General features: G+C 52.9%; 1 protein-coding gene across 13 annotated transcripts in view; it reads left to right on the plus strand.

Annotated features, from left to right (window-relative positions):
* MROH1 (maestro heat like repeat family member 1) overlaps positions 1-23,448 on the plus strand; it is a 52,324-nt gene that overhangs the window by 2,901 nt on the left and 25,975 nt on the right. For 6 of the 13 annotated variants that reach the window (XM_083516490.1, XM_083516487.1, XM_083516489.1 and 3 more), the window contains exons 2-12: positions 5,075-5,520; positions 10,214-10,359; positions 11,164-11,295; positions 12,144-12,306; positions 12,569-12,667; positions 15,209-15,360; positions 16,521-16,661; positions 17,002-17,094; positions 18,281-18,359; positions 21,216-21,329; positions 22,347-22,420. In XM_083516490.1, coding sequence (XP_083372616.1) covers positions 5,499-5,520; positions 10,214-10,359; positions 11,164-11,295; positions 12,144-12,306; positions 12,569-12,667; positions 15,209-15,360; positions 16,521-16,661; positions 17,002-17,094; positions 18,281-18,359; positions 21,216-21,329; positions 22,347-22,420 — 1,215 coding nt within the window. In that variant the 5' untranslated portion in view covers positions 5,075-5,498. Of the gene's footprint in view, positions 1-1,399; positions 1,585-1,868; positions 2,407-5,074; positions 5,521-10,213; positions 10,360-11,163; positions 11,296-12,143; positions 12,307-12,568; positions 12,668-15,208; positions 15,361-16,520; positions 16,662-17,001; positions 17,095-18,280; positions 18,360-21,215; positions 21,330-22,346; positions 22,421-23,448 lie in introns of those variants that run through there. The other 7 variants (XM_083516497.1, XM_083516491.1, XM_083516495.1 and 4 more) reach the window with 5 other exon arrangements.

Below are 23,448 nucleotides of genomic sequence, written 5' to 3' on the forward strand. Positions count from 1 at the left end.
CCAGTGCCAACCCCTGCGCTGCCTGCTCCATCTCTGCTGAGTGGGGACATCAGTGAGCAGCCAAGCAGGTCCGTCTGGAGCCTAGAAGCGCCCCCTGGACTAAAGGGGACCCTGTCCTTGGCCTCCGTCTTTCTCAGGAGACCATGGAGGAGGAGGGATGTGATGTATGTGGGGAGTGGAAGGCCACCACCAAGGAAGGCTCTGCCCCCTGGAGGGGCTTCCCTCTGGGAAACGGGGACAGGGCAGCCCAGCCACCACTGCCTTCCCTGCCCCTTGGGGGGGGGAGGAGGAAGGCGACTCCGGCCAGGCCTCCCCTCCCCTGGCACTGGCTTGCCTGAGGAGCACCAGCGCCAACGCGGGAAAAGTCTCTCTGGAGTCCAGTGGGAACCAGAAGCGCCTCAATGGGGCTTGAACTCGATTCAGGGAAAGAGGAATTTTTGTGCCTGTCACTTTTTAAGCTTTTTTGCATGCCCCCTCGAGCCCCAGGCTGGCTAATAATAATAATAATAATAATAATAATAATAAGGGACCCCTGACCATTAGGTCCAGTCGTGGCCCACTCTGGGGATGTGGCACTCATCTCGCTTTACTGGCCAAGGCAGCCGGCGTACAGCTGGAGCGGTACCTATTTATCTACTTGACTTTGATGTGCTTTTGAACTGCTAGGTTGGCAGGAGCAGGGACCCAGCAATGGGAGCTCACCATATATATATATTAAATAAATAAATAAATAAATAAATATATAATAAATAAAAAATATATAAATAATATATATATAAATAAAAATATTAAGAAATATGTATATTAGCCAGGCTGGGGCTCGAGGCGGCTCACGCAAAAATTTTTTAAAAAGCTTTAAATACTGTATATATAGAGAGAAATGTGTGTGTGTGTGTCTGCTTATTTGCATGCCTCTGGGCGGCCTCCATCCCACCCAAGGGCTTCCTCCGAGCTCCCCTTCCTCCGCCGCCCGCCTGGTCGGAGTCCGGACTGGCCTGTTCCTTACAGGCGTGGCCAAACTTGGCCCTCCAGCTGTTTAGGGACTACAACTCCCATCATCCCTAGCTAACAGGACCAGTACTCAGGGATGATGGGAATTCTAGTTTGGCCCCGCCTGCAAGCTGTTCAGCCGGAGGGCGGGGTGTGTCTGTCTCCTCAGTGACGGGCGTTCTTCTCCGCCAATGGCTTTAGGAGACCGAGGCGTTTCCTCGCCAACCGTCGCGCGGGCACCTTCGGGCTACGTTGTGCGGGCGGACCAATAGAGAGCGCGACGGGGGTCTGCTATCCAATGGCGAAAGGGAAGGGGCGGTGCCTCCCTCCGCATCGCTCGTCACGAGACAAGGCGGCGGCGGGGCGGGGCAGCTACTCCTCACTGCGCATGCGCCGATTTCTCTGCCTTACGAGGAAAGGGGCGGAGTCGGGAGAGGGCGCCATAGAGGTAGAAAGCGAAATGAGTGAGCCCTCACTTCCGGTGGGATTGCGGCTGCAGCGGGGCGCTGGTTTCCAGCTGAGCTCCCTTTCTCGTTTCCCCGGGGAGAAAGCGGCTTTTCCCCCGAGAGCGAATATGCGCCAGCTCGGGCTCAGGTGAGGCTGGGGACCCGGGACCCGGGCCTGGCGTGGGGTTGGGATGGATGACCCTCCGACCCCTTTCCAAGGAATGCCCCACTCTTCGGCCCGGGGCGCCTCTGCTGCCCGCTGCTTCGCCGGCGTCACGGGCGGCCCTGGCACGCAGGAGGCCTGGCTGGCCGCCGAGGGACCCGCGATCCAAGGGATGCCCGGGGGGGGGGCAGGAGGGCTCTCTGCCGCGCTGGGCTCCGAAAGAGCCGCGGGACTCGGGCGCCCCCTCCCGCCCCGACCCCGGGGCCGCTCTTCCTGCCAGGCGGCCTTGAGAAGAGGACCCTCGTTTTGGCTGGCCCGTCCCCAAGCTGCACGGGGGGAAGGGGGCGTGCATCAAGCGCCCGTCGGGGGCATCCCAGGCCGCCCCTCCTGGCTGTCATTTAAAGAGCCCCCTTGCACCTCTGTCCTTCTCCGCCGATCCGGGGTGCAGCCCCTTCTTGCTCCCCATCACCGGCCGAGACCCCCCCCCCCCGTCCAGGCGCAGCAAGCGGGGCCCTTGTCGGCTTTGGATCTGATTCTAATCAAAGGACGTTGTCTCCGTTGCGTTTTCCCGCGAGGAGACCGGGGTGCAATGCGGGGGGGGGGGCGCCTCTCGCTCCCACCTGAGTCCCCCCGCCCCTCCGGCCAGCGCCTGCCTCTCCCCGCTCCTCGAGGGGAAGATCGCCAGGGGGCGGGGCCTCTCCCCACGCCACGCCCCCTCCCGCAGGTGAGGGGCGGGGCCTTAAATACCCGGAAGCGCAGGCGGGCAGGTGAGACGCGCAGGGGCCGCCGCGGAGGAAGGCGGGCCAGGTAAGGCCGGGGGGGCTGCTCCTGCTTCTCTCTCCCCCCCCCCGCTGCAGCTCCCTCGGCTTCTCCCTCCCTCCTTTCCTGGGCAGCCGGCGGAGGGACCCAGGTGTCCGGGGGGGGGGGGCGGCTCGGCGGCCTCCTCGCCCCTCGAGCTTTTCTGGGCTCCTGTCCGCTCGGGGTCTCCGGAGACCCTCCTTCCCCGCCTGCCCCTTTCTCCCCTCTCTTCCAGGGCGCGGCTGGTGCCTGGAGGGGGAGGGGGCGCGGGAAGGGAGAAGCCTCGGCCCCCCCTTCCGTCGCCCCGATCCGCCGCCTCCTCTCTCCCCGGCTCCGCTGCTCCGCTGCCTCGCTCGGCGCCCCGAGCCTGGACGGCGCGTCTCGTGGCTTCCCCTTCCCGGGTTCTGCTTTGCAGCTGCAAATTCTTATATATATATATATATATATATATATATATATATATATATATATATATATATATATATGATATATATATGCAGGTTTTGGTGTCTTCGGGTGTCTTCCCGTGTAAGAGTTGGGGTGTCTAGGCGACGTTTCGACGAGGTCTCACTCGTCATCTTCAGGCTGGTGCTTTCGGCTTCTTGTTACTGGAACAGAGCAGGATCTCAGTGTTTGAGTTCCATGCAACAGAGATCCTGCTCTGTTCCAGTAACAAGAAGCCGAAAGCACCAGCCTGAAGATGACGAGTGAGACCTCGTCGAAACGTCGCCTAGACACCCCAACTCTTACACGGGAAGACACCCGAAGACACCAAAACCTGCATTCCTGTACCCGTGAAAATCTACGAAAGCATATATATATATATATATATATATATATATATATATATATATATATAATTTTTATTAATTCACAACAAAACAAAATATACATAAAATTTCACATCCAATTTTCACAAATTGCTTCTTTTCTGGACTTCCTTCAGCTTTTCCGCAAATCATCCATAGTCATTATTTTAAATACACATTTCATAATTTGTATGAAATGCTTTGCAGCTGCAAATTCTCTTCTGCCCCTCCTCTCCTCTTGCATCCCCCGACTGCTCCGTGCATTTAAAGAGCCCTCTAGAAATGTTCATTTTCTCCTTCCGTCCTCAAGGTTGCGATGTCTGCGGCGTCCTGACTTCCAGAGCCCTGGTTTGGGAGTCTGCTGCTGCTGCTGCTGCAGCAAAAGCAAGAGGAGGCCGTGGTGCCCCTGGCAGGCTGGCAGGCGTAGGGCAGCTTTGGGGGTCTGGGGTCCAGCTCCTCAGCTGCAGGAAGAGTTCTCCGCAGCCACAAGCAGCTGTCGTGTTTGAGGTGCCGCTTTCAGAGGTCTCCGCCTCTAAAGTCCTTGGAAATTCCTTGAGGCTTTTGCAAAGGGTTTTTCTCTGGGGTTTTCCTCACCTGCTGGGCTCCCGCTACATTCAGAATGCAGCCTGGGATAAATCTTGGGTTCTCCTAAAATTCTGCCTGGAGGACTGTTGGGTCTTGCCATTCCCTGAGCCGGAGGCCAGTTAAATGGTGCTCTGCTTTGAAACTGAGGTTTCAGTGCTCACACCCCTCTCTAATCCCAGATGCAGGGGCCGATTACTGAGTGTGGCGGAGAAGCTCTCCTGCCTTCAGGATAAGCTCTTGCGCCATTTCTGGGCTTGGCTGTGCAGGGGCGGAGAGGGTGAAGCGGCTGCTGAGTGAGGCCACCGATTTTACAACTTCTAAAGTTGTTATCTATGTTCTATCACCTATGTTCTATCAGCCAGGGAGGTTAGGGCAAATAATTTAACCAATTAGCTATTCATTGTCAAGAGGATTCTTGACAATTACACAATCTGTATGCAACTCCCTTCTTTCTGTCGTGGCTTCATTGCACATCTAGTGTCCGTCAGTGTCATGCGTGATGCCAGGGCCTTCGGCTAGTTTGATGGATGGACTGCAGGCGCAGAATGGGCCTTGGCCGTGTCTGTTTGGCGGAGAAGGCAGTGGACTAGTGGGAGAGTTCGCTTCCTTGCCATTTGGGTCCCGTATGTTTAGTTTCTGCTGAAAGCCTCTCTTGTGTCTTTTTTCATAGCGGGATTGAACCTGGATAAGGGAGAATGGGCATCTTCTCATTACTCTGTTTACTTACCTGTTTAGGGAAGCTTTTAATGTTTGATGCATTACTGTATTTTAATATTTTGTTGGAAGCCGCCCACAGTGGCTGGGAAAGCCCAGCCAGATGGGCGTGGTATAAATAATAAATTATTATTATTATTATTATTACTCGTGGAACTCCTCTTGTAGGGGTGACGTACGAATTCAAAGTGTCTGAGGAAGGGAAATTCCATTGTGCTTTGGAGACTTCAGGTTCCAAATATTGCTAATTGTGTGGCTTGTTTGGTTGCCTCTCTGATGTGGGGCAGGATTGTGTTTCGACTTCTGGTTTTAGCTGTGCATGCTGCCTTCAGTGGACACTCTGGTCCAGAAAGGCACCACCTCGGTGTCACTCATTTTTCAAACCCCTCTGATCTTTCACAGCAATATTGATGCAGCTGAATCGCTGTGAGCTTGCTTGGCCCATAAGTTGCTTCTGCTTCTCCTGCCTCAATGAAACCCATTTCAATGAGCTGGCCGGCGCATGAATAGACGTGAGCATGAAGAGCATGTGTGAAGACCTGTCTTAAGAGCTTTTGTCGTTTTCACAGGCCTGGCAAGAAAGAAGGAAGCGGCTTCAGAACCCAGTGCCCTCCTGCGTCTTCTTCTCGGACGTTCGCTTTGAAAGGATGAGGGAGCTGGAGGCAGCAACCATTGTTACCTGTCGTCTGGAAATGGCCAGAGATCTGGAGACATAGAGCTCCTCTGCTGGTTGCTGGTTGTCTCCGTGGAACTGGGAATTGGCTCACTGGGGGCTTCCCGACCCCGACCCTTCCTTGAGCCTCAGAGGATGAACTCTGGCCCTTCCAGCTCTGGAGCTGAGCAGTGACTCTTAGCCTTTGCTCCCAGACTACGAGAGGCATTTGCCCCGGGAGCGTGTCCTCCTCCTCCGGCACCAAAATAGGGTCTTCTGGAACCTCACACTTTGCACAGCAGGACTCGGTTCACTGGGCTGGAAACCCAAAGACAAGGAAGATGTCTGAGTCACGGGTGAAACGTAAGTGCAGCAGAACCATGGAAGGCAGGACTGGTGTGTCTCTCTCTGTGTATTTGTGTGCAGGTTAAAGGCTTGGGGGCTTTGGGGGACAATTTTTCCAACGCCAATACCACTTTTAGGGGCTTCAGAGGTTACTGAAGCCTTCAGCTTGCAGCCATTGGTCTTGGTCTTAGTGGAGTTCCATGGGACAGTCATCTGCCTCCCCCACAAACTCCAATTTAAGGTTTTCTTGCCTAACTAGATTTGGTCAGGGCAAAAGTAACGGCTTCCAGTTTTAGGTTCCCAGCCCCCCCCCCATTTACAGAGGCCTTTAAAGGAGAGTCAGGTTTCTCTCGTGCCCCAAGTGGAAACTGTGAATGGTTTCTGGTTGCACTTTGACTAGTGATTTGCCAGCGCTGTTAACGGCTGGGAACACCCCCAGTCCCCACCTGCTTGCTGGGCACAGTGGTCTTGGAGGGTGGATGAGGAGACCGTTTTCTGGTGGCTTCCTGGGGCTCCTGCTGAGCCAGAAGGAGAAGACTGAGCCCAATGCCAGGCTAAGGGCCAGGGCTCAGTGGCACAGCATCAGCCTGGCAGGGAGGTGGCCCCATGTTCAGTCTGAAAGACCACATTCCTTCATACGAACCTGCCCAGATTCCTGGGGGAGGTCCTTCTCCCTCACAGGCCACGCTGGATGAGGCCTTGGAAGACGGCCTTCTCCGTGGCTGCCCCCAGAGAACTATGGAACTCCCTTCCGAGGGAAGCCAGGCTGGATCCCTCCTTGCTGTCCTTCCCTCGGCAGGTGAAGACTTTTTTTTTTATTCCCCCAGGCCTTCAGGAACTGATTGATTTTGAGGAAAGGGCTGGTGCCATGATGTTTTTATTGTTGACTCTGTTTTTAATGGATCCTTTTAGGGTTTTTAAAAAATTATTAATGTTTAATTACATTTTAGCGATGGTCTTTTCTGTGATTTTATCTTTTTCTGTTTTATCTGTGTAAGCCACCTGGAGTGGGGAGAAGGCAGCATATCAATATTAACCATCCTCCTTGCACCCATTGCCAAGTAGGGCTGGGGGACAACGCTGCCCGAAACCTGCAGAGCCATTGCTGCCAGTCTGTGTGGACAATATGGAGCCAGATGGGCCAATGGCCTGACTCTGTATAAGGCAGCTTCCTAGGCAGCCAGAACAACGATTGAAGGAGGGAGGAGAAAACAGGTTGTAGCTGTTTGCAGGAAGAATCTGATATGCCAAGGTGACTCTCGCCTATCAGTTTCCAGGCCAAGAGGCCTGGAAGTTTGATAGGTGAGGATCTCTAAAGGGGCAGTTCAGGTGGGTTTGGACTGAGTTTATGTTGACCAGAGTTGCACCTCCTGACACAAACCGCTTCTCCTGGCTGAAATTTCTCCCTAACCCATAGATTGGAAATTGCCTTGACCTGCTACATATTATTCTTGGCTTTTTTCCTGCACCCGCAACTCTTCTGCGATTGCAAAGGGAAGCTTTTTAATGTAGCCTCATTGAAGTTAATGGCTTCAATAAGTCGGCTAATTAACTTTGGGACTCCTGCAAGGATGGCGTCTCAGGGGTGCGGGATTCCTGACTTGCCCCCCCCCTTTAGACACATAGGCAAATTTTACAGCTGCATGAGATTTCTCTTGCTTATGCATTGCAGAATGCTGCCCATCTGGGCTGCTGGTGCAGAATGCCCCCCCCCCAAGCATTCTTGCCCCTTCAGTACTTTTTAGCAGTAGAGGAGAGGGAGCCAGCAGCCGAGAGAGGGAGTAAAATATGACAGAAAATAAATTGACCTGGCTAGCAGAATGATTCGCGTTTCATAATACTGTCTGGCCAGCCTGCCTGCCTGTGCGCTTGTCTTCCCCGTTAATGCAGAGCAAATATGCGTTGAGATCGCTGTAGAGCCGGCACCAAGTCAGGGAACCCTTATTCCGCATGCAGCAGGCGTCGGCCTTTGCATTTTCTACTTGGGAATAGACTAGAGAACGTGGCAGATTCATGCAGAAGAGCTTCTTCTGCACAACAATATTCCTGAAGCTGGTGGGGAAGCAGGATTCGGCCTCCTGGTCATTGTGGAAGACGGCTGGAGGCTTGAAAGCAGCTGCCGGACTTGCCAGGGTTAGGCACTCCCTCGGGGCTCTCCATTGCAAGGTCGGATGCCTCTGGGCCACCTTAAGAGTCAAAATGCCCTTTGAAAGGGACCTGTGTCTCTTTGGCAGGGGGTGGAGGCAGACAGATCATTCTTGCATGTGGATTTGACTTTTGGTAGAATGACCAGACGGACGGAAGTACCACATTTCCCCCTGTTTTTGCTGCATTCTGTCTTAAGCCAGTTTAGGCTGAAGGTGGCCAGAGTTTGTGTGAGAAGATGGAAGGCCTTGTACTTGCATGGTCACAGAGAGCCTTTTAATGTAGTTTGGTTCCGAAAGATGCCACATTCTGTGACAGACTTCCAGTGGCGTTCCATGGCGGACCCCTCCATGTCTGCCGTGGCTCACGGGATAAGTGGCCATGGATGTTTGCCACGTAGCTCCGAAAGGGGTTTGCTTTGTTCAGCCTTTCCTGCGCTGCAGCCAAGATGTGCCGCCTTTGCAGAGCACACAGGGGGCTTCCTGCTCCTGGCTGAGCCTCTTAGCTCCCCCCCCGACCTTTAGCAATGAATAATCATGCAGCTAATTTCATCTTCTGTGCAGCACGCCATCGCCCTCCGGGTCAGACAAAAGGTCCCTCTAGGCATGCCTTCCTAGTCTCGCAGTGCCCGCCAGATGCTCCCAAGGGGGCAGCCCACAAGGGCAGCCCCATTCCACTTGCTTGGATTCCTGTTCAGAGGCCACAACAGGATCACAACTCCCACCATCCCTGACTCTTCTCCTGCTGTGGCTGGTGGAGTTGGAGCCCGGGGCTCTCCAGAGAGCCACTGAAGGTTCCCTGCCCCTGTGCTGTAAGAGCCAGTGGGCTTCAAGGGGTGATTTGCCCCATCGTCTCCATGCAGGATTTGGCCATGCTCTGCCAGTGCAGACACCAGCATCATCTCAGCCCCCGTTTAGTCTGGATTGTTTTATTTGATGTTTTAAGGTCTGGTAAACCGCTCTGCGATCTTTTTTCTTTAAAATCTGTACGGTATAGAAATGAGAAGAAAATTAATCATCACCGTCCTCTCCAATACCCGGCGCCTCTCACCCTTCTCCCAGGGAGCAGGAATGCTCCTCTTACCAGCATCCCATCGTGTTCCTCGTCTGTTGATTAGGAGGCAGCGCAGAGAATACTAAGCGGCTTGGCAGTTGCCTCACTGCCCAGGGACTCTCCTGGAGGGCTGCTGCCGTCATGGTCCTCTTGTGAGGCCAAGGAGGCTTGTGGAGAGCTCTCTGCGTCCTCTTGAGTGGCCCTCGGAGTGGTCTGTGCCTGGAGCCAAAGGGCTCTTTGACATTGGCCTGGCCCTGGCAGGCTGTTCGAAGAGCAGAGGAGTCCAGCCGTGTGTGCTCTGGGTTTCCCTTCGTGTACTTTCTTCCGCAAACTCTCAGGCAGCAGAAGAGCTGGGTGGGAGCTGGCGAGGCTGATGGTGAGAGGACCCCAAGGGCTGACAAGAGGAGGTGGTGGCGAATTCTGGGTGCTCCGAGTGCCTGGTGGAAGAATGGAATATTTTCTATGGCGCTCTTAAGTCAGGCAAATGAGCACCTAGCTAGGACGGTGGCGTCTCAAGCAGGGTGGTCCCGGGTGCTTAGCCGGGTCTCTGTGCCCTGTGACAGGGCAGCGTTGCTTGGGAAGATGGAGTGAAGCCTCCAAGACCAGGCCAAAGCCGTTCCCCTTTGCTCCTCGCCTCGTTCTGCAGCTTGGGAGTCCGAGACTCAGGCAGCTCGGCAGTTTGTCTGCTGCAGCCTGGCCTGCTCCCAGTTGACCTTGACCACTTTCTGTATTCATAAAAAAAACACAATTCTGGATCTTTCCATTGGGCCTCCATGCATTTATTTATTTTTTACTCCTATGTCCTTTTCCTAATCCTGCAAGGAATCCTAGGGGGCAGATGTTGCCCTCCCAAACCTGAGAGCTGTGTGCAAGAGACGAGGGTTGGGTTTGGGAGTGCCGTGCTAACAAAGAGGCCACATTTGCACAAATCCAGGTGGAAGCCCGCAGTTGGGGAGCTCCGTCAGTGGTGCAGAGGCCTCTTGCTCCCTGAGAGGAAAGAAGGAAGGAAGGAGCCAAGATAGTTGCTCCTGGCACAACAGCATAGACTCATAGAGTTGGAAGAGACCCCAAGGGCCATCGAGTCCAACCCCCTGCCAAGCAGGAAACACCATCAGAGCACTCCTGACATATGGTTGTCAAGCCTCTGCTTAAAGACCTCCAAAGAAGGAGACTCCACCACACTCCTGGGCAGCAAATTCCACTGTCGAACAGCTCTTACTGTCAGGAAGTTCTTCCTAATGTTTAGGTGGAATCTTCTTTCTTGTAGTTTGGATCCATTGCTCCGTGTCCGCTTCTCTGGAGCAGCAGAAAACAACCTTTCTCCCTCCAGCACCAACAGGACTCCTGGAGGTGTGGCCATAGGCAGGGCCCATGGAATGAGCCTGGCAGGAGTACTGACCTCGGAGGAGGGTGTCTGTCGCAACCCATGGATGGCTGGGGGGGGGGGATGCTGTAATGGAAATGTTTGTGGACCCTCCTCTCCAGCCTTCGCTTCCTTCTGTCTCCTCTTCAGGGCTGGCCATGACCCTGATGGATGCCACAACAGATAAAGACCCTCTGGTCCACGAGCAAATATTTAGCGCTCTGTGCTACCTGGGAGGAGCGGAGCCGGAGGAGATCTTGAACGCCTGCGAGGAGTACCTGCGGCAGCACGACAAGGTGAGGCAGGGCAGGCCTGGCTGCTTGGTTGGCTCTGGCCGAATGGCACAGAATCGTGAAGTTGGATGGGGCCCCTGCGATGCCTGTGGCGCATGGAGAGATGGAGAGAGCCTCTTGGCACATGGAAGCAGGAGAGGGAGGCTGAATGCTCTTTGGGCTGAGGGGGAGAGAGAGCAGGAGGGATTGAGGTGAAAATGAGCCCTGCTAACTGCTGAAAGCTTTGCCTCCTTCCCCACCCAATATTGAAGACATCTGGGGTTTTTTGTTTTTATTTTTGCTGCTGCTTTAAGTGCTAGGAAACTCGCCTTTAGAATTGGGATTCTGGTGCCAGGGAACCTCTGTTGGTTATTTGCAGATCAGTTGTGCTGCAGAAGGCGTGGCTGGGGAGACCACACAGTCAAGAAACGCAAAATAACTTTTGTTAGGTTTTAATAACAAAAACAAAAACTCCTTTTGCACTAAATCACATTATATCAATAAGTGCGACCCATCCTCCAGGGAACTGAGAGAGCTAGGTGCTGCTCTTTATATACTATGCCCAACAGCTTAATTAACATAACTTAACAGCACCGGCTTCACAGCTGTAAAACTAGGTCCTCTTATTTGCTCTGGCCTGTAAAGAAATACACATCTTGCGAAACAGTAATGAACCTTAATAGTTAAAGAAACCATTCAACAGCCTCCTGGTGGATTGTGCCCCATATTGAGGGGGGGGGGTGCACAAGTGACCTTGGATTTTTGGCCTGGAGTGCAGGGCTGTTCTGGGCAGCCCCTGACCCCCGTCTCCTCCTGCCCCCTTTCCAGCTGGCTTACCCGCACCGCATCATCATCCTGAGGGCCATGGAGGCAGTGGTGAGGAGCAACCTGGCCCAGCTGGACAAGAGCACAGCCAAGATCGTCATCTTCTTGGCCTCCAGCGAGATGACCAAGTCGAAGGTACAGGGAGCGCTGCTGCGCTTGGGGTCCTGGTTGGAGGGGGCTTTTCCCAGATTGCTGAGATACCTGCAAGCTGCTCTGGGCACGCAGACCCCCATCTTCTGAGGACCTGGGATTTCTCCTCTTGCTCTTGGCAAATAATAATAATTATAAATTTTTATTTATACCCCTCCCTTTCCGGTTCAGAAAACCAGGCTCAGGGTGGCTAACAACAAATTTAAAACACTTAATTGATGCAACAAAAACAGCATAAAATACAGTATAAAACGTTCAAAATTCAAAAATCAATTTAGGGGGAAAATTCTGATGATCACCAGGGCTAGCTGGCTAAATTAGTCCTATTTGGGCCAGTGGAGAATTAGCTGTGGGATCCCAGAGCGGGTAATCATATAAGGGGAGGAGGAGGGAAGGAGGAGGGAAGGAAGGGGAATAAAAGATCAGGCTAAGTTCAAATTGAAAGCCAGGCAGAATAGCTCTGTCTTACAAGCCCTGCGGAAGGAGGTTAAATCCTGCAGGGCCCTGGTCTCCTGGGACAGAGCATTCCAGCAGGTCGGAGCCATCACTGAGAAGGCCCTGGGGGAGGATAGTCTGACTTCCTTAGGGCCCGGGACCTCTAAGCTATAGTTCTTCATGGACCTTAAGGTCCTCTGTGGGGCAAACCAGGAGAGGCGGTCCCGTAAATACGAGGGCCCTAAGCCACAAAGTGAAAATGACCTCTGGCTGCCTTTGAGCCACGACAGACCCGCCTGTGGGTGCTCCCTGGTCCTCCTGCCTGCCCCATGGGGCGCCTGGGCCTGAGGTGGGCAGGCCCATGTTGCAGCGAGGCCTCTTCTTCCCGTTTGCTCCAGGAGATCATCTTTGAGTGGCAGCAGGCGGCCAGCAATGTCCTGGTGGCGGTTGGCAGGCGCTTCATCAACAAGGTGATGGAGGAGGTGCTGACCAAGTTCCAGCCTGGCATCGTGCCCCATTACTTCATTGTGCAGACGTTCGCCAACCTCTCCATGACCAACGGTCAGTGGTTCTCTCCTCCCCCCAAATCCCTAGCAGTTCTCTCCCCCTGGAGAGGAGAGGGGCCAGGACATGAATGGGTGGTCTGGAACCACGGTGTGGCTAGGAGACCACAGGTGTCCTCTGGGGCCACAGACCAGGTGTGGGGGCTCCCCTCTGCACCACCACCAGCTCCCCATAGGTTATCCAGGCTGACGCTCTGAGTTCGAGTTCCCCAAAGGACTTGGTTTCATCCAGCTTCCCTCCCTCTCCTCCTCCCTGCCAGTGTTTGGGATGGTGCCGTTCCTGAACTCCATTCTGGGGACCATGCTGCCCATGCTGGGGATGGCCAAGCAGGACAACATGAGGACCGTCTTCTGCTACGGTAAGGCGGTCAGGGTTCCCCCCCTGCTCTCTGGTGGCTCAGGCAGGAGCTGTGGCTCGTAGGTGCCCTTGTGGAAGGGGATCAGGCAGGGCTGCATGTGCTCAGCGCTTGGGCAGAAGGGGATCTCAGGCCAAACATTGGAATATGCTCAAGTGGTGTGTGTTCTCCTTCTCTCCGTGAAGAGCATTTATCCTGAAGAAGAATGGCATCTTCTAAATGCCCCACATTAGCTGTGGCGTTAAATGGCACTCAGTCCCCAGCCATTCCAAAGTTAATGAGTGAGGCTTCTTGCTAACGATGAATATGGCGGCACTCTGGCCAGCCATGCCTGATGTTGGCATCAAACCCAGAAAGCTCCTTGCCTCTGCCTCCTGCAAACCAAACTCTGCTCCTGGTCCTTCTCTTGCAGATTTCTTGCCTGTGTCCCTATTAACAGGGCACGGCTTACATTTGTCCCTGGAGGGCTGTGGGTCAAGTCACTGAATGCCCAGGAGCCAAATGTTATTTTATTTAGGATTCTTGGACAGGAAGTGGGATAAATAGGCCCCGCGTTCCATCAGGTAGGAAAGGCATTGTGGCTCCGATTTCTCCGGCTGATTTAGTGGCGTTCTTCATGCTCTGGACTGCGATGGCCACATTGGGCTCATCCCAAAGCCATGGCTGTTGCCCAAGAACACGCTTGCCTGTGCGTCTCTGTCTTCTGATTAGTGCAAAACTGTCAGAGAATGTGTTGGTGGGACTGCATTTACTACTAAACACTGTTGGACTCTCTCTCGTCTTTAAAATCACTAATTGAAGTTGGGGGGAAATGTTTGTCCTCTCCCCCTCTTAATGTTTTGACCTTTGAATGCAGGGGTTGGCAAGGCTTAGCGGGCATGGGCCGGATCACTCCCGCAGAGATCCTCCGTGGGCCGGGTCGGTGCAGCGTGATGCCAGAAATCATTGCTGCGCATGCCCAGATGCCGGAAATTGTGCTGGCGCAGAAGCAATTTCTGGAGTCGCGGAAGACAGTCCCCGCGGTGTGCTGCGCCAGTTTAGTGTAGCATGTGGGGACTCGCAGCTCAGTTCGGGGGCGGCTCTTGGGCCGGTTAAACAGCCTCTGTGGGCTGCTTCCGGCCCCTGGGCCTTAGGTTGCCAATCCCTGCTTGAACGCATCGTGAGAAGAACATTTGCACCCATTAACCATACCCATGACTGGCTTCTTAAAAGTCAGATTTCCAGCTTTGAGTGCTTAGCCTGTTTATTGTGGTATTAATTCTCACTGATCTTCTTTACATGTACAGTGGTGCCTCGCAAGACGAAATTAATTCGTTCCGCGAGTTTTGTCGTCTTGCGATTTTTTTCGTCTTGCGAAGCACGGTGTCAGGAAAGTTTTGGAAAAGCTTCAAAAATCACCAAAGTCTTTAAAAACCTCAAAAAAGGCTACCACACCGCGTTCTATGAGTTGCTCCTCGAAGTCACGTCGCAACTGTATTAAGGGTTTTAAGAAAAAGGAAACAAACTTGCAAGACGTTTCTGTCTTGCGAAGCAAGCCCATAGGGAAAATCGTCTTGCGAAGCAGCTCAAAAAACAAAAAACCCTTTCGTCTAGTGAGTTTTTTGTCTTGCAAGGCATTCGTCTTGCGAGGTACCACTGTACATTTTGTATGTTTGATTTTGTGTTAAAAATTATCCACACTTAGCTTTTGCCCTGCTCTTTCCAGGTATGGGTCCAACTTCTAAAGCGCTGTGTCTGAGGGTAGATATTTAGTGCTCTTTAGTGCCCAATCAGAGCAAACATCAGGTTTTTCCCAGATTGCCATTTGCTCCGATTGAGCTTTAAAGAGCAGGCTTCTGCAGGGAAATCTCCAGAGCCCCCAAAAGGTGCCCGGACACGGAGCTTTGAAGCGCAGGCTGTGCCTGGAAAGAGTTGAGGAAAGGGGAGGTGCAGAGAAGCCCCAAACCTCTGTAGAATATGTTGGGTGGGGAGGCTGTGCTCAGGACAATTTCTGGAGAAGCTTTTCTTTCTGCTGAGGTCCAGGATTCCTGAGCCCGGCCTTCACATCAAACGGATCCTACGCAAGGTGACTAGTCGCAAGGGGGTCTTTCTGGTCTGGGTGATTCCGAGGAGGGCGAAGGGTCTCCTGCCCACCCCTCAAACAAAGAGTCTTGAGGGTGGGGCCTGCAGGGGGCGGGTGCTGTGCATGTTGAACTTGCAGGCAAGGGGCCTAGCTCTTGATAAGGCTGCTGTGCTCTGTCTCTCAGGGAAACTAAAGGGCAGCTGATAGTTTTGAGCATCATAAGAGCCTTGCTGGATCAAGCTAAGAGGGGGTGGGCTGTGCCCCCCAGGGCCCAGCCAAGGGGCCACTATGGGAACCCTGCAAGCAGAACAAGAGCTCCACAACCCCCTTCCCTCACTTGGGTGCCCCAGGGACTGCTGCTTCTGATCCCGGAGGCATCTCATGGCCGAACGAATTCCTGTTTTAAAGCCGTCCAGATGTGCTGAGGGACAACTTGGGTGGGGCAGTGTGGAGCCACAGCTGGCATGAAATCTGTCCCGTAGCTTTGCAGAACTTCAGCGAGAGCATCCAGGAGTACATGGCGAATCTGGACCAGGCGCCGGACCCCACGGTGAGGCGAGACACCTTCTCCAACGACATCTTCAGCGCTTACGAAGTCCTTTTCAACAACTGGCTGCAGACCCGGGAAACAAAGGTGGGGCGAGAGGTTGAGCTGGGGGTCAGGGGTCCCTGGGGGAGGAGAGCCTTTCCCTCCCCCCTGCCTGCTGCTCCGGACAAATCTCTGCCGCTGGGCTCTCCTTTTTGGCCCTGTGACTCCTCCACCCACGAGGGCCGGTGTGTCGCTGTCGCTTTCGTTTATAGACCCGCGTTTCCATAGATGACGCTGGAGGCGGCTGACGTCAGCTGGCTCCCAGTCTCTCCCTTGCACACGCAACTTGCTCTGTATGTCCTGCAGAGTAAATCACCCTTCCAGGGTGAGATACAGCCCCTTTAGAGTACAGGATAAGGAGCAAACAAGATGGCAGCCATGGCAGGAGCTGGGGAGCCATTTGGGCAGGAGGAGGAAGTCTTTCAGCTGGGTCTGGAAGACCCAGGGACTGTGGAGTAGGAGGAATAGGGCATGGGAAGGGAGAGCTTTTGAAATTATCAGGATCTCAAATAAACCTGGTTCTCTTTGCTGGGGTGGCTTGTTTGGGAGCAATGCTATGAGGTCCAGTGCCGAGGGCCTTCTGGCGTTCCCTCATTGCGAGAAGTGAGGTTACAGGGAAGCAGGCAGAGGGCCTTCTCGGTAGTGGCACCCGCCCTGTGGAACGCCCTCCCACCAGATGTCAAAGGCATAAACAACTACCTGACGTTCAGAAGACATCTTAAGGCAGCCCTGTTCAGGGAAGTTTTTAATGTATGACATATTAGTGTATTTTTGGTCTCTGTGGAAGCCGCCCAGAGTGGCTGGGGAAACCCAGCCAGATGGGTGGGGTACAAATAATATTTATTTATTTACTTATTTATTTATTTATTTGAAAGAACATTCTAAACACCTGAAAACGTTTGTGGCTTTGAATTGAAATGTTTTGTAATGGGAATATAAGGGACTGATTTACATTTAATGAGTGGAAATACAAAAATAAGAGAGAAGGTAAGAAGGTGGTTATGGAAATGCTAAGAACAAAGCAAAAATATGTACGGAAGTCAGAGAGAGGGGCGGGAGGAGGTCCATGCTCGGACAGAGCAATGTTTGAATTTATTGAATTATGTATGGAAACTGTGATTATGATAAAATTGAAAATGCAATAAAAATTAAATAAATAAATAAATAGAAGGCCCGTGGACCCCCCCCCCCGCCCCTCTTTGCAGCTTCGACTGGCTGTTGTGGAGGCGCTTGGCCCCATGAGCCACCTGCTGCCCAGTGAGAAGCTGGAGGAGCAGCTCCCTCGCCTCATCCCGGGGATCCTGACTCTCTACAGGAAGCCAGCAGAGGCCTACTATGTGTCCAAGGTAGGCAGGGAGAAGGGTGCCAGGGAGAGAGGACGGGGGGTTGTGGGCCTCTGTCCTTGGGCTTTGCTGCCAAAGCTCGCCGGTCCTTTAGGCTTCAGCCCTTGCCTTCCCTGAGCACCGCCAAGACTGTGAGAGGCAGAGGCCAAGCTGCCAAGCGTCCCGTCTGGTTTGCGGGCTGGGCAGTCCTGCCAAGACAGGGGAGCCATTCTCCCCTTGGTCTGCAGGTGTGGGGGGGGGGCCTCACCTGGGTGTGGGGCTGGGAAAGGGCTGCTTCCCCAGAGGGTGGGGCTGCTAACCTGGGGCTGCGCTGTGTCTCTCCTGCCCTGTGTCCTCCGAGCAGAGCTTGTGCCAGATCCTCGAGGCAGCAGTCAACATCGGCAGCCGCACGCTGGACACGCAGCTGGAAGCCCTGCTCAACGCCCTGCAGCTCCAGGTGGGGAAAGGGGGCCGGGGGACCATGACGACAGCCCTTTAAACTCTCCAGCCTAGGCAGGGGCCCTCCAAGCGCTTTGGACCACCCTTCCCAGCAGCCCCAGGTGGTGCACTGGCTTGCTGCTGCTGGAGAGCAATAATAATAATAATAGTAATAATAATAATAATTAATTAATAAATCGAGGCGTTCCCAAAGCAAAGGAAGAATTAGACTCTGATTAACAGAATACACACAGGAGGCTTGACCAGCAAGACTCTGGGAGGAGGTGCCAATAATAATAATTCCTGTCCACCCTCCGGCCCAGGTCGTTTTATTCACAAAAGAACTTTTTACACAGTGTTCGTAAGACCCAATCAGATTTCCTCTGAGCATTTCAAAAAAACCCACGTGGGACAAAGTCAGATCAGAAGCAATTCTGTTAACTACAAAGACTACTCTGAGCATGCATATGTAGTCCAGAGTAAATAAAAGAGGAAGGAATGCTTTTAGGAAACCCTGAGGTCATAAACGTTTTATAGGCCATTGCTTTTTATATCGGTCCTGGAGGTTTTGCTCAATATGATTAGAAAAGACCAATTGGTTAAAGGTATACAACTCGGAGCTTAAACAGTATAAATTGAAAGCTTTTGCTGATGATTTGGTTTTGACATTACAGGAGCCAGAATCCAGTACTAAAAGAGTATTGCAATTAATTCAAGAATTTGGTTAAGTTGCGGGATTTAAGCTGAATAAGTTGAAAACTAAGGTGTTAGAGAAAAATTTAACAGAGATTGAGAAAGAGAGGTTTCAGAAGGAGACAGGATTAATATTGGTTAAGAAAGTGAAATATCTAGGGGTTCATATGACTGCTAAAAATGTGAAAGCTGACTATCATCTTTATGACCCAGGATGCCTGATGAAGCAACTGGCCTGTGTTTCAGAATGCTTATACGTGCCTGTCAGGCAGAGAAAATGGCCAGAAATGCAGAGGCTTGTGGGATTTGATCAGAAATTATTGTCAATGAATTAAACCCAGTCAACGCCATGCTTTCATAGCAGACACAATGGCTTGATGCATATTTTATAATTCCTCATAGTAATCCCACCTGACCCCCACACTCTGGATATCTGCACCCCTACAATAAATGTAGTGAAATGGCTGCCCCCCTGTTCCTGCCTCACTGGCCTTTTCTCCTCCCTCGAGCAGATCTGCTCCCCTCTGGACTCCTCCACGCCAGTCCAGCTGAAGAATCACAATGAGGTCCTTCGCTGCTTCACGGTGCTTGGTAAGAGCCCAGGGAGATCTCTCCTCCCTCTCTCTCCTCTCTCTCTCTCTCTCTCTCTCTCTCTCTCTCTCTCTCTCTCTCTGGATAACCACTGTGAGTTGGCTGTGGCTGCTGCTGATTGTGGGGCTGAGTTTCCTGATAATCTTTTTTTTAGAAAAAAGAAAAGAAAAAGGAAAGAAGCAACCATCTTACTAGTCCTCAAGGCTGCAAACCTGATTTGGGCAGAGTGTGGTGAAATGCTTGCAGGGGAGAGCAGGGTGGGCAGGGCTTTCGGTGGGACTTCAGGACCTTGCATTGCTTTTTGCAAGCACTCCATCCGTTGTAAGTCAAAGTCCCGCTTTTAATTTTGCTAATCTTGGAGAGGAGCAGACTTCTGCTCTTCCAGTTACGCAGGAGCTTTTTCCTTCCTGTTCTGCAACGTGCAGAGCTTGCACAGCCGCTGCCTGCTTGGGGGCAATGTGTGCCTGGAAGGCTTGTGGCCCTGGGAGAAGGAATGCCCCTTCCAGCTGTGCCTTACGGGCCCCTGCTGTGTGCTGCACCTGATGTGTCCGTCCTCCGGGTCAAAAATGTCGGGCTGGGTGTCCTGCGTCACGAGTCCTTGAGCAGGAGGGCATTGCCCGCTGCAGGTGCCGCAGTTCCTGGCGACAGTGCAGAGTTGAAAATTCTGGGTGTGACATGTTGAGCAATAGGAGCCCATGTGCGTGTGACTTGGAACGAAATTCAGAACTTCCTTTTTGGCACTCGGGGTTGCAAAGGTTGGCTGTCCTGCTGTGCCACCTTTGGTTCTGCTGTGTTTTGCTCCCTTCCCACTTTGGGGTTCCTGCAGTGCCATAAATCACAGGGCTCGCTAGCCATCGCTCTTCAAGGAGCTGTTTCTGGCAGGGACACAGACATCTGGCAACGTTTGTCCACTGTCAAAGTGCGACTTCTTTTCTTTTTGCCCTCCAGTTCACACTTCCGTTGTGCAAGAGCTCTTCCTCTTTCTCTCTCCACCTCCCCATATCTCTTGAGTAATCTTTTGGCAAGCCTGTATTTCCTCAGATCCCTGTCGTTATCTCTTTTTACAAAGCACAGAGGGCCTTGTTGCAGTTCCAGCACATCAGTACAGTTGAAGGAGGCGGTCGTGAGACCGTTTGTCTAAAAAAAAAAAAAAATCCTGACTGGACCCAAAAGATTAGAACAACTATCTCCCATTTTCCAATCCCCCCTTTTGGGACGAGGTGCCTGAAGTGTCTGGGGGCAGCCTGAAACGGGGTCTCGTTTCAGTTAAGCTTTTGAGCCAGGGTTTGGCCCAGGAGCAGCTTTGATGGATAACCCGTGTCCGGGTGGGGGAGGAGGGGGCCCATGTGGATTCTCTTGGCTCTCGCATTGGCTTTTGGTCGTGGTGTTTTGTGGGATCAGCTCTGGAGCAAAACTCTAGCTCCTCTCCTTTCAGAAGGGGGTGCTGGGGGATTTCTGCTTCAGTGTTTTGAGCTGAGGGGTCTTCAAGTTCCCAGCTGGAAAAGGTTCAGAAAAGAGCCACAACATGTTGAAGGCAATGGAGCACATTTCTCAGTGCTGCAGGGAAGGGCCTTTTCTGTGGTGGCTCCTTGAGTGAGTGGATTTTCAGTGTCAACTTAAGACCTCATTTGCCCAGGCTTTTTGAATTATGGTATCTTTAGTTGGTGGAATGCTTTTATTCCTCTTAGTTGTATTGACTATGTTACAACATACAGTCCTACCTCGGGTTACAGCCGCTGCAGGTTTTGTTTTTTCAGGTTACGGACTGCCGAAATCTGGAAGTATCGGAACGGGTTACTTCCAGGTTTCGGCGGTCACGCATGCGCAGAAGCGCCGAATTGCAACCTGGGCGTGCGCAGACGCGGGTTGTGAACGCTGGGGTTGCGAATGTGCATCCCCACACGGATCACGTTTGCAACCCGAGCGTCCACTGCAGTTGTAACTTTGCATTTCTTTCTACACTGCCTTGGAATCTTCTTTCATTTTGACTTGAACGGCAGCTTATAACATTCAGCCGACAAATCCTTAAGTCCTTCTCTCCCGCTGCCTGACCCGGTCATCAAATGGTTTTGTGACACGTGTCCATTTTGGCTCCTTTGTTGCTGCACAGGATCCCCCTGGCTCCTGGATTGGTGCAGGGACTGGCCTGGCCTAAGGCTGAGGAGGCTGCCCTGTGACTCCAGGTCCTGGCTTGGAGCCCTTTGTGTGTCCACCTGGAAGGCTGCCCTGGTTGTCTGGCCACAGCTGGCAGTGGATGAGGGAGCACAGTATTATGTTTGGGGTTAAGGTTTTAGACTTATGATAAGTTATTGTAAGTTTAAGTGAATACTGCTGCAACCGGATTTCTTACGGACTGTGCCAATCCTGAACGTATTGGATTTGTGACCATGATGCTCATTTGCCTTCAGTAACAGCAAAGCTCTGCTGGATGAAATGCAATTGCCTGATTTTACAACAAATTCGAAACACCAAAACTATACCCCCAAAGAGTTTGCAATGTGGGACACTCACCCAAAGGAAGCACGACTCGGCAAGAGACCTGCTATAAAACCATTGAAGACGCCTTCTGGCCTCATCAGCCGCCTGCTCCTTTAAGATAGGACTACAGCTCATTTTACCACTGTTAGTAGGGAAATATAAACGCCCCCCTTCAGCACAAAGAGATGCATTTGAACAACAAGCTAGCATACAATTAAACAGGAAAATAACTCGGCAAGAAAACGCAAGCCTCCCCCTTCCTCATAGTTTATCCAGCCTGTAGCCCAGCTTAAGAAATGGTCACCAATCCAGTACTGAGGCCACTCCTCTTCCTCGCACGACGGTGGCGATCCTGGTCTCAACTTTTCCCTCTTGCAGCCTCTTCCTTCCCGGACCGTTTACTGGGATTTCTGCTTCCGAAGCTGGAGTCGGGCAATGAGCGGACGCGCGTGGGAACCCTCACCATCCTACGTCAAATCATCAACAGTGCCTGTGAGTGACAGAGGGGAGGGGAGGGGAGGGGGCTGCCTTTCCTAGGCTCCCCAGAGAAGGAGCAGCTGTGGCCAGATGCCCCCCTGCACTTCCTCAGGGGCAGGCTCTGTTTACACTGCTGCACTTGGGTCCCCATGGCTGCAGTTTGGCTCATCCCACGCCCGGTTTTGGCAAGGGTGGGTGAGCATTGAGTTGGCTGCCTCTTGCCGCCTTTGAGTCTTTTTTTGGGCCATGCCCCACCTAAGCATCTCTAAAACCCTGATCCCCCCTTCCCCTGTGACATATAATTCTTATTATTCAAAAAGTGAACTCCTGTTCATATGAAGGAAGCCTAAAGGGCCATTTACTGTTCATAACTCATTCTTGAATTGCCCCCCTTAAGCATCAAATTGCCCCCAGGTCTAGACCCCGTTTGTCCTCCTTGCTGTGACTCTTTGGGGTCGTTCTGTTGGGTTGTCTGAAAAGGCCTGGGCCAGGAAGTGCAACTCTGCAGCAATCTTTCCTGGTCCCTTTTTGAAAGAGAAAGGTGTGAGGTCCCGCCAGAGGCAGGCTTGGGGGCCGCGCAGCAGGCGGTGCCAGGGCTGGGCCAATTCAGAATGAGCAAGCCAGGACTGCAAAGGGAGGGTGTTGTGGGTGCAGCAGATTACCCCCCTCCTCGGTTCAGCCAGGCTCACGGCCGTGGGCTCTGGCTGCTCCTGGGCTCTTGCTAGGACAGCCTGCTCTGAGGCCGGGACAGAGAAGCAGCTGGGTGTCTCTGCATGAGAAGCTCTGCGTTGCCTGGCTGCCGGCCAGCACTGCCCAAATAGCCTCCGTGGCCTCAGCCACACTCCTTTCCTCCATGGGTGGCAGTCTTCAGAGCCCTGGGTTGGGGGGCAGTTGGGGGTCCCATGCTGCGGTCCCTGGTCGAAGGAGCATGGAGGGCTGGAGGTGTGGCGGCGGTGGCGTAGGGCTGCCTTGTGCCTGCGTGGAGCTTTGGTCGGCTAAACGGCCCTTTCTGCTTGTCCCTCTTCTGCCCAGCCTCTCAGATGGAGATTAAGAAGCCCTTCATCCTTTCTTCCATGAAGCTGCCCTTGCAGGACAACAGCAATAAGGTGAGTGGGGGGGGACGGACGGACGGACAGAAAGAGGCAGCTCTCCTCCCCTCAATGTCTCCTCTGCTAACTTCCAGCCGGGCTCAGTGCTCACCAGAAGCTTCTTGCAAGCATTTCTATGCCTCCCTCAAGCCCTCTCTGCTCTGCAAGGTTCCTCTGGGTTGTCCTTTATGCCGGAGGGCCAGAGGGGACAGTGGTGTCCCCTGTGCCCAGCCTGTGGTTTCCACTTAGAGATGCGGGGGGGGGGGGGAGTTGCTCCTCCTGCCTAAGGCGCCCTGTGGGGCAGGAGTTTGCCCAGCCCAGTGCAGCTGCTGCCCCTGGCGACAGTCTGGATCTTGCAGAGGACGTGGCCAGGCCCAGCCCCTCATCCATGACAGGGCTGAACGTGGCTCCCTTTCTGGGCAGGGGGCCTGGAGCTGCTGCCTAGACCTGTTTTTCATGTAGGAAATTCATCATCCCACTCAGGGCAGCTGCCCTGAAAGGTTGCAGTTAAAGTCAGGCCAGGGAGGCCGGAATTGTGCAACCTGATGTTTTGAAAGGCTGGGGGAGCACTGCCAGGGCAGCAAGAGCCCCCCTCCCTGCTCTCTGTAGCATTCCCAAAGCAAGGAAGGATTGGACTCTGATTAATAGAATACACAGGAGGCTTGACCAGCAAGACTCTGGGAGGGGTGCGCATAATAATAATTCCTGTCCACCCTCCGGCCCAGGTCGTTTTAGTCACAAAAGAACTTTTTGCACAGTGTTCGTAAGAACCAATCAGATTTCCTCTGAGCATTTCAAAAAAACCCACATGGGGACAAAGTTAAAGTTAAAACTACAAAGAGCTAATTTGAGCATGCATAGTAGTCCAGAGTAAATAAAATAGGGAGCAAGGAGGAATGCTTTTAGGATACTCTGGAGGTCATAAATAAGCAGTAGACATGAGAAGAAGGATGGGTAGTATTCCTGGCCCGTAAGATCTATCTAAAGATTAACAAACTACATCAAAGTAACCTACTATCTTTATGTACTGAGGATGCCTGGGGAAG

The sequence above is a fragment of the Podarcis liolepis genome (genome assembly GCF_965112155.1).
Source record: "Podarcis liolepis genome assembly, chromosome: 8".
Classification (NCBI taxonomy): Eukaryota; Metazoa; Chordata; class Lepidosauria; order Squamata; family Lacertidae; genus Podarcis; species Podarcis liolepis.